At 26.5% G+C, this 15,197-nt stretch overlaps 2 protein-coding genes across 2 annotated transcripts; both read right to left on the bottom strand.

Moving 5' to 3' along the window:
* Positions 1–4,740: 4,740 nt before the first annotated feature.
* LOC114192663 (phosphoenolpyruvate carboxylase kinase 1-like) lies at positions 4,741–5,849 on the bottom strand. Its single transcript, XM_028082438.1, has 2 exons — positions 5,006–5,849; positions 4,741–4,914 (listed from the first exon to the last, which is right to left on the bottom strand). Exons 1-2 carry the CDS (start codon positions 5,778–5,780, stop codon positions 4,877–4,879), a joined length of 813 nt encoding a protein of 270 aa, XP_027938239.1. The 5' UTR covers positions 5,781–5,849; the 3' UTR covers positions 4,741–4,876.
* Positions 5,850–10,351: 4,502 nt separating this feature from the next.
* On the bottom strand, positions 10,352–14,333 carry LOC114189525 (protein SIEVE ELEMENT OCCLUSION B-like). The gene is made up of 7 exons (XM_028078116.1): positions 14,053–14,333; positions 13,864–13,956; positions 13,313–13,758; positions 13,095–13,189; positions 12,814–12,944; positions 11,294–11,752; positions 10,352–11,135 (listed from the first exon to the last, which is right to left on the bottom strand). The coding sequence occupies exons 1-7, from the start codon at positions 14,257–14,259 to the stop codon at positions 10,560–10,562; spliced, it is 2,007 nt and encodes a 668-aa protein (XP_027933917.1). The 5' UTR covers positions 14,260–14,333; the 3' UTR covers positions 10,352–10,559.
* Positions 14,334–15,197: the final 864 nt, after the last annotated feature.

Below are 15,197 nucleotides of genomic sequence, written 5' to 3'. Positions count from 1 at the left end.
GATTAGAAATAATAATAATATGATTAATATTTTATATATTTCTAATGGAGCGTGACAACGTTGTTCAACATTATGAGAAAAAAAGCTATATGTTTGTCTCAATACAACACCATTAGTAAATTGATAAAAATATAAAATCTATATAATTTTAAAATTTACATGGTAAATTCATTAAATTAAAAATTTAGTGATAAAGTTTGTGAAATATAAAAATTCAGTAATAAAATATATAATTAATTTATATATTTTGAGGCTAAAATTATTAATATCAGTTTAGTTGCCTCCATTTGTTATTAATAATAACTACTTTTCATCTGTAGAAATCTTGATCACACATTATAAATGACCTAGAAATCTAATTTTAACGCGATATTATTAATTCTTACTCACAGCACTGCAGTCGACCCGGACATACGACAATTAAAATATGTTGAAAATGATAAATAAATAATTAGAAAAATATAAATTTGTAATTACGGATATGTAGGGATGTGAGGGTCCCTTTCTAATACTCAACAACAAAAAGTGTCATTTTTGTTTGTGAATGGGAATAAAAGAAGGTGTAAAAAATTAAAAAAAAAAATATATATATATATATATATATATGTAAATTTTTAAATTACAAAATAAAAACAAAAAAAAGAATAATTTTTATAGATTTTTTTACGAGAAATTAAATAATTTTGAAAATAATTTATAAAGTGATATATTATAAAATGCTTAAATTTTACAAATTAAATTTAATTAAGTATTAAATTATAAATTTATTATTAATATTGATATTAATATTATTATTTTACCATTATTTTTATTATTTATTATTTCATAATTTTAAATAATATTATTATCATTTAGTATTTATGATTTTATTTTTACTTTTTTCTAACTATGGTGAGTTTGTGAAAAGTATCTATCCTCAAAATCCATCTTTAGTTTTTATTATAAATGGAGAAATACAAACACTTATAATTTCCACCTTTCTTTTTATGTAATAATTCAATTGTACAAACAAGCAAAACATTAGTGTCTCCTTTAGTTATGCAAAATGAGGGTTTAATTTACCATAAAAACTATAGTTAAGCATAGATCTTGCTTATTCGGCGTATGAATAACATCAGAGAGACAACTACGTTACGACAGAGGGAGACATGCCCCCAAATCTGTTTATAATTATATAATTTATTATATAATTTTAAATATATATTTTAAAAATTTAATGTTTTTAATATATTTTATATATTTAATATTTTAAAAAAATTATATATTTATATTAATATATAGGAAATTTTTTATTATCCACATTTATTTTTTAATTTAACCTTTGAATATTTTTTAAATAAAAATAATTATTTTCTTAATATTATTTTTAAGAGATCATTTATTTAATTTAAACATCCTTTTATTTAATTACTTTTTTAACTTAAAATTAATTATAGTAAAATTATAAAAATGATCTATATTTAATTTTAATAATCATAATTTATATAAAAGATTAAGGATTACTCTTTTGGTTTTCATTTTAGGTTAAAAATATCAAGTTGGTCCTTTAGTTCTTTTTTTTTTTTATAGTTTTAATTTGATTCAACTTTTGAAAAAATAATGCAATTTGATCTTCTTCTTTTTTGTTAAATTTCTTGAATTGGATCAAGATTTTTTCATAAAAGTTAAAGTTGTGAATAAAGATGATTTTCTTTATTGATGTAATTGACATAATCCTAGTGTCAATTTGATGAAAAAATTCTTGCTTCGTTTCAAGAAATTTAATGAAAATGATCAAATTGTATCAATTTTTAAAAAATCAGAACCAATTTGAGACTAAAAAAACTAGATAACCAATATGATATTTTTTGATTAAAAAATAGACAAAAGAGTAATTTAACCAAAATTTTGACACCCTCAAAATATTGGTCGAAGATCTGCCACTAAATAACATATTCCGATAATGAAGGTTGAGAGGGTTTTCACCCCAATTCTCTTTTATATATATAAATTAAGGTTAAATTTTTTTTTTCTAAATCATAAAATTAGGTTATTTTCGTTAGAATTGAATAAATAATATTAATTATAACTTACATCAATTTTTGTAAATTAAATAATATATATAATAATAAAACAATTTTTGTAATTTGTTTACTTTATTGATACATAAATTAAATTCAGTTATATTTCGAACATGGACAATAGTTTGATTTAGAAAAAAAAAACTCAATTGAATAAAAATATTATAAATTCATAATAACATAAAATAATAAAATCTTGAAATGATAATATCGTGAATTTTTAAAATTATAATTACAAATTCATAAAAATAAAATTTTAAAATAATAAAATTATAATATTATAAATGAATTAAATAATATGTGACGACAAGATAAGATAATAACTACCTCAATCATATCATAGTTAGCAAAATAAATAAAAAACAAAAACTTAATTAAAAAATATAAATTTATTGTAATAAATCAGAAAATTTATTAATAACTCAATTAAAAAATTTTAAATTTAGTCCAGATTTCAAACTTAAGCTTTTCAATATTAGATGTGATTCTAACATACTCATTATCTTAATATTAAATTATATATCTTGTACCCATTTTTAGAAACAAATTTAAAATAGGTACTTTTACTTTTATGAGTTTAATATCTTGACAAAATTTGATGCAGTTAAGTTAACATCGTACTAACAAATTAAAGATATATCAAGTGTCATTTATTGTTTTTTTTAATTGTTTGTAATATTTTTTATTTTTAAAGTTAAAATATTATCATATATCAAATTATTATTGTGTCAAGTGACAATAGCGATATCACATGTCATTATTACGTTAAGTGTCTTTGTTTTAATCTCGATTTCGTCTTTAAACTTGTTATTTTTATTTAATTAAGTCTCATTTTTTTTTAAATATCGAATAATTTCAAGCTTTTTCAAATCAAGACCAACTTTAACTTTCATAAAAATGTTATACAAATATTTTTATTAAATATTTTTAATAATATTACGTATTTAAATTTAAATTTTATATTATTTTAAAGTTGTGAAAGAAAGTATGGTGTTAATCTAAACTAATTACCATGAAATCACTCAAATCAAATTATGGATGACAACGAGTCAGATCAGACATAGATAATGTGCCTAACCGCAACCCGACTCACAAAAAAAAAAAAAACTACCTGCTATCCGTCGCGTATCTGTTTAAAAAATACCTGCATATTTTTTTAAAATTTATGGGTACACTTGGATACCCGCATAACCACGAATATTTAAAAAAAATTATAAATTTTTAAATAAAATTATAAAAAAATAAATATAATATGAATTAAATTAAATATAAATAAAATTTTAATTTTAATTAAATTTACCCTAATAAAATATAATTTTAATTAAATTAAACTTAATAAAATATTTATTCAATTTTAGTTTTAATTTTTTTGCTTGATATCTGCGAGAATGGATAGTACCATATTGTACCAAATTGTTTATAAACATATATTAAAATATTCACTACTTACTACAGATGATAAATACTCACAAATACTTCTATACACCTTGGATTTTATCTGCAAATATTTTTCTAATCCTTAAATCAAGTAACGATGTCAATATTGTTATATATCGAGTAGTGCATAGTATACTTCATATTTGTTCACATATGTTAACAACTATGAAGAAGAATGTTAAATAGAAGTAAAAAATATTTTCAATAAAGTTAATAAAAACAACTTTATTTCTGAAACAATGTAATAAAATGTCTATTTAAACTAAATTATCAAATTATAAATTGTGTTAATAATTTAAAAAAAATATATACTTAAAAGAAAATATAGCCGAAGTATAGAACATTTGTTTCTGTTTGGTTTAGTTTAGATGTATTATTCAAATTCAACTGTATCTTAATTTTATATTTGATTGAAATGTTTTTTTTTAACAAGCAATAGTGTTTTGGGTTTCAGCCTTTATCTCTTAAATAAAAAATAAAAAAACCTTTTATCTTAATTTTATATTTGATTGAAATGTGTGTTTTTTTTAAACAAACAATAGGGTTTTGGATTTCAGCCTTTATCTCTTAAATAAAAAAACCTTTTTTTAATAAGTTTTGAACACGTATATCTTCACGGTGATAATTTTCTTCAAATAGAAGAATTTTCATAATTTTTTTGTATACTTTAACATTTTCCATCTATTTTATATTAATGAGTTAAAAATAAACTTATAGAAGATATCAAAAAAATATTTTCTATTAATAAATTTAGAACAATTTTAAATAAAATTAGATATAAAATATAAATATAAATTAACTTAATTTTATTACAAATATTTAATAAAAATAAAAATTTAATAAAAATTTCGGTATAATATTAATAGAAAAATAAATTTTAATTTTAATTTAGAGAAAGATAAAATTAAGATTAAGATAACACTTGTTGACCTTATAGTGACATATATTATTATTATATATATTATTATTATATATATTATATATATTATTATTTTTATCACATCATATTGTTATAATTATATAATGATAGTTTGACATATGATAAATTTGTATTTTTTAAAAAAGAATAAAAAAAATCACGAATTAAAATATAGTATTGTTAGCACGGTGTTAACTACTGAAAAAAAAATTAGTGCATCAAATTTTCATAAAAACTAAATTAAGGTGTATAAAAATAAATAAACCCATGTAAGATATGCTAAGGAACGGATACGAAAGACAATTAATGGGAGTAATGGATTATGTGAAAATTTATTTACTGTAGAAATATTGAATTATACAGTTTGATTTATGAAAGGAAAATATGCAATTTATATAGTTACACATCAAACATCGTCTTCTCACTAAGCCACATTAGGCAACTTGTTTCAAAACATACATCAGTCACTCTGTTGAATAATGCTAAACCACCCATGTCCTGTTCATGCAAAATTTCAAAAACAAAAATTAGCAATCATTTAAACTCTAATTTCTGTAACTAATCATATTCTTTGAAAGACAAAACTTACTCAGAACTTGTTCAGCAGAGAACCTTCTAGAGACTTCTCTGCACAACATTCTACGAAGGAGATCCTTGGCGGAATGTGAAACAGAAGAGAAAACCCGGGTTGGGAATCTCAAACTGGAGTGCAGAACAGCCTCAAAAACCTCCACAGGAGAATCGCCTCGAAAGGGCAAAAACCCCGCCAACATCTGATACAAAACCACGCCGCAACTCCACACGTCAACTTTCTCGGTATAACCACTTCCGGCGAGGACCTCCGGAGCGACGTAATGCGGTGTTCCCACCACCCCGCTCATGAGGTCGCCCTCTTTGAAAGTGTCAGCCGAGCCGAAATCGGCTAGCTTCAGCCGATTCTCCTTGTCAAGAAGAATGTTGTCGGGCTTTATGTCTCGGTGGGCCACGCCGAAACGGTGGCAGTGGCTCACGGCTTTCATGAGCTGCCACATCATCGAAGCAGCTTCGCGTTCCGGCATGGCCTGGAGATGAAACGTGGGTTCGTAACAGAGGTCGAGAACCATGTGGAGGTGCTTTTCATCTTCGTAGAGGCTGTGAAGAGTGACGATGTGAGGGTGAGGGGAGAGCAGCTGAACGATCTTGGCCTCAGTAAAGAGGCATCGGGTGTCCAGGGAGTCTCCGCCGGCAGTTATGGCTACCTTGTCGATCGATTTAACGGCGTAGGACTCGCCGGAGTCCGCCGAGGAGCATCGGTAAACGGTACCGAATCTTCCCCTGCCGATCTCCTCCGAAACGACGTAGTCTTGCTGGAGGTATTCACTCATACTGTTAGCTATTTTACTTGCTTCACAGGATAAATTTATGAGGACAGGGGTTTGTTTTATAAAGTTGAGTTGGAGTAGAATATTTGATTATGGTATAATCTATATATTTTTATTATATCAAATTATTATTTTTTATTTTGCTATTATCATTGATCGATATTAATTAATAAATTATATTATTCCTTAATATCTATTATATTATATAATAATAATAATTTATGGATAATATCTATTATCTTATATAATAATAATAATATCTATTATTATTATTAATTTATGGATATTATATATCTCAAATTTTTGATAAAATCTTTTTAACTGCTCAATAACATATTAAAATATTTTTTTTTCTTTGGCATTCAATCTTCTGACATATAAAAAAGAGAATAATATTTTTGCTTCCACTATTTGGTATTCACTCGTAATAATGTTAGTTATTTTACATGGCTGGACAGAAAAATTGATGATACAGGAATTTTATAAGATTGATTGTTGGAATAGACTATTTGATTAATATGGGTCCATTCCTTTTGAATTTTTTAAAATTACATACAGGAAAACCGTAATAAGTGGATAGAATTTCTTGTGAAAAAGTTGTGATCCATGGACTGATATTTGATAATTGGAAGTGAAGTCTTATGTCCAAGGAAGTCATAAAGGTCAACATGACTTCAACTTTAATTAATTAACCAAAAGTCGTAATATATGCTTCACCTAGAATTGTGGAAACATGAAACTATTTTTCGAAAAAAAAAATTAAATAGTTTTATCGACAAATTTTGAACAATACACAGATACACTTAACTATATCTTAAATATTTTTTTTAATATAATTCAAAAAATAAATTAATTTATGTTGAAAAATGAACTTGGTCAAATTTTATTAAAAAAAAATTTGTAAAAATATTATAATCCTCTTCTACTTCAAATACTAACAAAATCGGGTTCTAGAAGGTCCACTTTTAACATTTTATATACGAATCGTATCTTGTATGAACGACGTATGTTGCTCCTTTATATTAAAGACATATGTTGCTGGACTCTCATTTTTTAAGTTTTATATATTTCTTTTATTTAAACTTGTCGAATAGTATTTCTAGCCTACGGTTTATTTTTATTTTTATTTTTTTAAAATTTGTAAACATAATTTTAAAAATTAAAATACCTACAAATTTCAAAATAAGAATATGTTTATATTAAATTAGAAAAAAAATAACAATCTTGAAGAAATAAAAATATTATTCCTAATCCATTAATTAAGTATTAAAAAATATTGCAAAATAAAGAATCTATAAAAAAGACATGTGATTGTATAAAAATTTAAAAAATGGGATAATCTACTAAAATAATAGTTTAAAACTAAAAAGTAATTTATGTACAAATTAAAGGAAGACTTTAATATTTAAAATAAAAATGTATATGAAATTATAAATATTAAAATAAATAGAGAAATAGTTAACAATGATCTCGACTTTAATATTTTAATATTCTAAAAATGTCAGTGAAAGAAGTTAAAACCAAGGTTATTAAAGATAAACACAATTTCAATAAATTAAAGATATAATAAAGTCGTCAGTATAAATTCAGTATTTTTAAATAAGTCGTCTTATGTCTTAATGTCTTTGGTTTAAGTTCTTGCACGAGTTTAGGTTGAGCTCTTACACTATTTTTTTATTAACAATAATTAATTAAAATTAAAATTATTGTTGACTTTCACAACTTCAATATTAACACAAAAATCATACTAAGATTTTTTTTTTCACATGTCAAAGATGAAAGATTGTTCAATCCGATTACAATTTCTTTATAATTTATTCCACACATAATTTTTAAAAATGAGACTTATATTATAAATTTCGAAAATAAGTTCACACATATCCATAATAAAGAAAAACATGGGAGTGAAAACATTGAATTAGAATATTCAACTTACAAGAATCAAATAAATCTATTAAAATAAAATAGAATATTTAAGTTAGTTAGATTACAGTTATTATTTTTTTTTCAATTACAAAAGTATCCCTCTAACACTAACTTTTTCTTGTCTTCTCAACTTTCAAGATACCCAAATCTCAAATAAATTTAAATAATTTTCTAGATTTTTTAAGTTATTTTTTGAATAAATAATTTTTTAATGATTTAGATATTAAATATATCTTAATTTTAAAATTTAATGTTTGATGCATTATTAATTTTATGTAATCTTATAGAACATGACTTTTAATAATAATTACTATAAAAATAGGTGAAATTGTTAAATATCATATATGCCATGCTATTAGATAGTCATAAAAAATTCTTTATACTAATGCATTCCGCTTTAATTGTGTTGTTATTTTTTCTCTCGTAAAGTGTTAAAAACATTTTTAGGAAGTTTTGTACAAAAATATATCATTACTATCGATGCCTAAATCTTCTTCCCTAAGATATTGAGAAAATTTAAAGAACTTTTTGAACAAGATATAAACATTTTTCTTTTAATATTTAAGGTGTTCGGTAGAAGATATAAAATTTTCATGATAAAAGATTATGATTTTATGGTTCATTAACCAAATTTTGTTTATAGATATTTTTGAAATATGAATTCATATTTTTCTAGAATTCCTTTTACAACATATAAACATTTTTCTTTTAATATTTAAAAAGTGTTCACTGGAAGATATAAAAATTTCATGATAAAAGATTGTGACTTTTATGGATAACTAACCAAATTTTGTTTATATAAATTTTTTTGAATTTTTTTAGAATTTTTTTAAACAAGATATAAATGTTTTCTTTTAATATTTAAAAAGAGTTCACTGAAAAATATAAAAATTTCATGATAGAAGATTATGATTTTTACATTAACCAAATTTTGTTTATAGATATTTTGAAATATTTATTCATAATTTGTTTAGAATTCTTTTACAAGATATAAACATTTTTATTTTAATATTTAAAAAGTATTTACCAGAAGATATAAAAATTTCATGATAGAAGATTATGAATTTTATGGATAATTAACCAAATTTTATTTACAAAAATTTTTGGAATATTTATTCATATTTTTAAGATTTTTTTTACAAGATATAAAGTTTTTTCTTTAATATTTAAAAAGTGTTCCCTATAAGATATAAAAATTTCATGATAAAAATTTATAACTTTTATAGATAATTAATCAATTTTGTTTATATAACGTTTTAAAATATTTAAACAAAAGTATTTATATTTTAATATCTTTAAAATAGAATATACGTGTTATGTGCCAATGTCATGTATGATTTTCTTATATACAATTTAGTTATTTAGTCAAAGTGTTTATATTCTAACTATTCATTGAAATATAATATTCTACTTATAAGAATTAAATAAATCTATTAAAGTAAAATAGAATATTTAAGTTAGTTAGAGTTATTTTATTTTTCACTTACAAAACTATCCCTCTGACAGTAACTTTTTCATGTCTTTTCAGCTTTCAAGATACCAAATCTCACCATAAATTTAAATAAATTTCTATACTTTTTAATTTATTTTTCGAATAAATAATTTTTTAATGATTTAGATATTAAATATATCTTAATTTTAAAAATTTAATGTTTGATGCATTATTAATTTTATGTAATCTTATTGAACATGAATTTTAAAATAATTACTACTAAAATGGGTGAATTTGTTAAATATCATATATGCCATGCTATTAGATAGTCATAAAAGATTCTTTATACTAATGCATTCCGCTTAAATTGTTTTGCTATTTTTTTTTTCCGTAAAAGGTTAAAAACATTTTTAGGAAGTTTTGTACAAAAATATATCATTATTATCTATGTCTAAATCTTCTTCCCTAAGATATTGAGAAGATTTAAAGAATTTTTTGAACTAAAATATAAACATTTTTCTTTTGATATTTAGGGTGTTCAGTAAAAGATATAAAATTTTCATGATAGAACATTATGACTTTTATTTTCATTAACAAAATTTTGTTTATATATATCTTTGAAATATGTAGTGATATTTTTCTAGAATTGCTTTTACCAGATAAAAACATTTTTCTTTTAATTTTGTTTACTGCAGTTACACTTATACACTGATCGGTCCACCCACTGACTTAAGTATTGGAGTCTTTTAGACAGGTACTTTGATCGTCTGTTCAACTGATCAAACGAGGAGGTAGATTTCTTGGAGAAGAAGCCATTGCCGTTGTGAAGAGAGGAGATTTCAGGAAGAAAGAAGTAAAATTGAAGAGGTCCTTAGTAGGCTCTTGGTCCCTACACCCAAAACGGATTGTAAATGTGTTTCCATTTAAGTGTAATTCTTATGCTCTGAGTGCTGCGGACCTCTCAGTTGATCTTTAGGAATTGGGGTAAATCTACAATTTTAGTGAATATTTTTTGTTGACGTAACTTGTATCTAAGCTGGCACTTTAGAATGATTAATTGCATAACTTCACATGAGACGACAAAATGCGTCTCAAACCATTGGTAAACAGAAACAAAAAAATTTGAAACTCAAGAATCAAAATCAATAAAACAGACTTAGAAGAAAAAAATTGATTATATATTTGTAAAAATAAAAAGTATGTTGGAAATAGATCGTGAAATGCAAAGGAATCACCCTGTCATTGTAACACTGTTAAAGATTAACATCACCGGATTACATGAAAAAAAGACACACCTTATCTGTAAGGTCACACAGAACTGTTGAAAGAAAATTTATTTGATCAGATCAGAAAAGCGAAAACTGAGTGGAACCCCACACTCTCTCATTGATAACATAAAACAAACAGTTGGCGTACGTTGAATTCTAGTGTATGGCAATTGAAGTAGAATCAGTGTGGCAGCATTTGTAGCTGATGAAAATCTCCATTGTCCTGCCACACTCGGGACATTTTATGGTCTCTGGTAACTTTCCAGCAATATTAGGAATTTCAAGGTGCACGCAGCGATGTGTGGTGCGCACGATCCTTTCATGGTGCTCTTTGAAGGTAGGCTCGAACCCCTTTTTCAGCATAGCCTCTTTCCATTTGTCAAACTCTGATACTGTCTTCAACACTGTGCTTCCATGGCCACTCATGATCACAGATGAGCCTTTGCAGAGGACAGCCCACCCAGTTTCATTTTTGTAAGAAAGCATCCTTTGCACTTCTTGAGTCACTGCATCAACTGTGTTGTGAGCCTTCGTCACAAACAAGCTCTCTATTCCACTCCAAAACCTCCTCAGAAAGCTTTTATCTTCCTTCTCCACACAGAACAACTCTATTTGAACATTTGCCTCCTTTAGAGCGCCGTCATTTGCAAAGGTAGTTGCATACTTCGTGAACTGTTGGATCCATTCTTTGTCGCTGCCTCCGTATATGAGAATGTACTTTTGCTCTCTGATCTGCATCTTACAAAGAAGTCACACCACAACCGTCCAATTAAGCTCTTAAACAATACCAATGCTTGAGATATGAATAAAAGGAAAAATATTGAAAAACTTGATTGCTCAAAAATCTAAGACGATGAGCATTTGCATGTCCATTTGCGAAATTTGCTTACCCAGGTGCTTATGTGAGGGTGAGAATCCCCTACCACTGAACCAATCCAGTGAATTTCTCTATCAATTCTCTCTTGATCAGCAATAGTAAAGGGAAAGGCCTTCATTCCATAAACATGAATGAGATGGTAAGCGTTTGCATGTTGCACTTTTCCCTGAGGATTCAACACCACAACCATAGGTTTCTTTTTGAAGTGCCATTCCTCCTTAATGTACTTATACCCTGCTATTGTTCCAAAGTGCTGCACCACGTACCACGGCATCTTGCTTTTCAAAACCTCAAATCTCTTCTGTAACTTTTCGGTCCATTCCTCTACAATGGGAATCCACACGATCTTATATTGATCATTGGTTTTAATATATTCATACACTGGTCGTAGTACTGAAATCTCTTCATCCGTGATCTCTAGAGTGGAGATCAACAAGTACACATTCTTCTTCCTCAGCTCAGTGATTTCAACCTGCCCAAACAAAAAATTAATCAAAATCAATAACATAGGCTACACTTGAATCAAGAAAAACGGGCATCATGTGCCCAAATGATTTTGCACAGCATTAAATTTATCTTAGACTTTGTGTCAAATGATATTTTTCGACACATATTTAGGCTATGTTTGTATTATATTTGAACCTTTTTCCTATTTTTATAGGAGTAAATTAACACTACAAAGGAATGATTTAATTTTTAAACTATAACAAATTTTAATGAATAAATATATATTTAGAAATTAATTTAGAGATCAATTTATTAATTAAAAAATAATTTAAAAAATAATTTTTTTAGTAATCAAAACTCTGATAATAATGATTAATTTAAAAATCAATTCATAATATAAAAATTCATTTAAGTTACCAATTTAAAAATAATTATTTTTTATTCATAATAAAAAATATTTTAGTTATTATTAATTATTTTTAGCCGTTAATTCTCAATAATCATCGTACACGGAGAAAGGTAACACCCTTCTTGAGTGACCATCATTTCAATCTATCACCTTTCAGGTGAATATGTAAATCAAATCGTAAAACTTTTAAAAAATTAGTATAAGTTAAAAAAAATTAATTTAAATTGTTTATTATAGGTTTTAATTGTAAAATAATTTATGTATTTAAAATGTTTATTATAAAAATAATCATTTATTCTTTTAAACAATAAAATATTAGTTTAAATATATTTGTCTTTACCAAAGTTTTTTGCTAAGACTTGAATTATAACTTTGCCGTGTACTAGATCCGGTAATATAAGGAAAAAATAGCAATATTCAACAAATTTTCTATATATTTTATGAAAAAAAAAAGTGTATTTTCTATTTAAACCAATGGATTATGAACTATTGATGAGAAGAGAGAGAGAGAAATCCGAGTCACAATTATGACAGTGAAACTATTATTTGTGGATTAAAAATTAGAACTTAAATTAAAACGGTAAGATGTTTAGAAATGGTAATTTTTTTTCCAGTTATTATTGGAGTTAAATGATTGCCCAAACTCTTGTAGAAATTTGGTTCAAAGAGTGACAAACCGTGGTCTTAGTGGCTCCATCAAACAGTTGGTGTGGGGCATCCTTCGAAAAAACCAGAAACTTAAACACCTCCATTATTTCAGTAGGCGTCTGGAAAAATTTCCTGAGCCTGTGATGATACTCTGCCTCCTCTGAAATAGAAAAGACAAAAAAATGTACTTAACATGTTAGCCACTCCAAGTCTTTTCTGCTGTTCACTTTTAGTTTTAAATGCAAAAATTCTATTTGTCGAGTTTGCTTGCTATAAAAGATAAACGGTTATATCCAGTTAAGTCACTGACCAATCTGTTGTCTGCAAAGCATGATTTGCTTCCTGAGTTTGCTGAGTATGATGTTGATCTTTTGAGCATAGTGGGACAGATCCTGCTTGTTCCCTCTGAAATCAAGCAATTATGGGAATATCAAACAGGTTAAAAAATGTTTAATATTAATTTCTACCCATAAAATGACAAAGAACATATTTACGTAAAGCACAAAGATAAGAATGGAAGTTACTTACGATTCGGTAGTGAGGTAATCAATCTGAGTCTCAATAGCCACAATGGTGATGATGGCCCAGTAGACATCAACAGGAATTTGTTCTATTGCGGGCAACAAAGCTGGCACATCCTTTGTGTCGAACGTTGTAAGTTTCTCCAACTCAAAGATCAGCTCAATCACTAGCAACGTTGTCTTGACCAGATTGTTGAGCTCAATGATGGCTTGTCGATGCTTTTGCAGTGCTGCAGGTCTTGTGAGAACTGGGACTCCCTTGAGAAAAGCCACAGATTTTGCAATAGGGTCTGTGGGTTGATGCTGAGCTAGCAACCAGAACTCGCCATATTCCATTGCAAAAGCTGCCATTGTGAGCACCGCTTTTGCATCCCACTCATAGTTTGCAAGCTTCACCAGTATCGTCATTGTAGTTTTGTGAGCAATTTCTTCTCCAGCAGGCTTGCATGACATCTGTCATCATTCAACATGTTATTAGACAAAATAATTATCAGACAGATCCAATGACGTCACGTGTTCATAATCCTAACGTGACACATAATTAAGTAAATGAATGACCTCGGAAGAAATTTGCTTGAGGGTGCAGAGAGGTGAATTGAAGTTGGCTTGGGGGATCTTGTCTTCTAGCTGCTCCAGGCTTGATTTGGATCCCTGTAAAAGCCATCACAATGGCATAAAAAGTTATGAAGGAAATTGAGAAAAAGAAAGACGGAGGGAAATAGGGCAACAGAAGTAGAAATATGAAACCTGAACAACGTTGTCAACAATGAGAGTTGAACGCCTAAGGGTGTTCTCGACAAGAACGAAAAGAGAGTCGACATCGAACTTGGTGTGACTGTGGACATGGGTTGAGTAGATTTGCTCCAGTATCTGCTCATCGGACATGTTTAACGGGTTGTGGTCACTCTCTGAACTTCGGTGAAAGAGAGCCTTGAGTGAATGCTTGGTGGCCATTATGAGCTCTCTGTCAAGAACAATGGCAAAGTCTGAGAGAAGGGAAGATTAAAAGAAGGAGAGTTGTGGTGATGATTAACCAGCCTCCTTCTCTATTTATAAAGTGAAGACGTGATCAATTTTGGTGGCTAGTCTTTGTCAATTAGATTAGGGAGCAGTTAACTACTAATTTCATCTTCATGATGTGAATTAGGGCTTTCAGTTCCTATAACATTTCAAAACTATTCTCTAAAACTCTTTAATTTTATAGCAAGCACTGTAACGAAATAAATTTGCATGATGCATAGAAATGCCAATAAGAACCATTGGCAATTTTTAAAACAAATATTGATATTTAAAAAATATAAAAAAATATGATTTAACAGAAATTAGAGGTTCGAGTGTTTTTCTATGAAAGTGATTGACATTTTTCTTTTATAAAGCATTAACTATACAGAATGAAGTAGAAAAAGTAATCTAAATAACATTTTTTTTTTTGTAAAATCAAATATTAACAAATATATTTTTTATTTTGAAAAGGTTCTATACACTCTTAATAAAATAAAAATAAAGCTTATATTTTATATTTTAGTTCCAGAAATATTGAGACACTAATAGTAGTCCACAGAATTAGAAATATGTCATATTTTTTCAAAATTAAAATTTGTTAGTCACGTTAGTCTTTGTTATTACACTTTGAAGACTATCACAGTTTTAACGTATTAAATTTAGCGACAGATGAGTGAGTAATATATGTCAATATTAAAATGTGAGTACTTTTAATTGTAGAAAAATATATAATTTTTGAGGAATATTATAAATATGCCTTATAATTTTAATAATCAAATTGATACTTTATTCTATACAAAAATTGATAATTTATTCAATTTTAATGACTGATTGAAGATTTAGTGAATGAGTATACGTACCTTTCACTACTAAAAATTCTCATATTACAT

The sequence above is a fragment of the Vigna unguiculata genome, chromosome 7 (assembly GCF_004118075.2).
Source record: "Vigna unguiculata cultivar IT97K-499-35 chromosome 7, ASM411807v1, whole genome shotgun sequence".
In the NCBI taxonomy this organism is placed as follows: domain Eukaryota; kingdom Viridiplantae; phylum Streptophyta; class Magnoliopsida; order Fabales; family Fabaceae; genus Vigna; species Vigna unguiculata.
The sequence above is the reverse complement of the archived record's forward strand: the minus strand, read 5'-3'. Positions and strand labels throughout refer to the sequence as shown.

Bases quoted from the DNA above. Each gene is read 5' to 3' on its own strand.
- LOC114192663 (XM_028082438.1), bottom strand. From the start codon at position 5,780: ATGAGTGAATACCTCCAGCAAGACTACGTCGTTTCGGAGGAGATCGGC. The intron at 4,915-5,005 runs GTAAGTTTTGTC...TTGCATGAACAG, and splicing joins CTCTGCTGAACAAGTTCTGA to GACATGGGTGGTTTAGCATT.
- LOC114189525 (XM_028078116.1), bottom strand. From the start codon at position 14,259: ATGGCCACCAAGCATTCACTCAAGGCTCTCTTTCACCGAAGTTCAGAG. The intron at 13,957-14,052 runs GTTTCATATTTC...TGGCTTTTACAG, and splicing joins TTGTTGACAACGTTGTTCAG to GGATCCAAATCAAGCCTGGA. The intron at 11,753-12,813 runs GTTTGTCACTCT...TTGTTTGGGCAG, and splicing joins ATGGAGCCACTAAGACCACG to GTTGAAATCACTGAGCTGAG.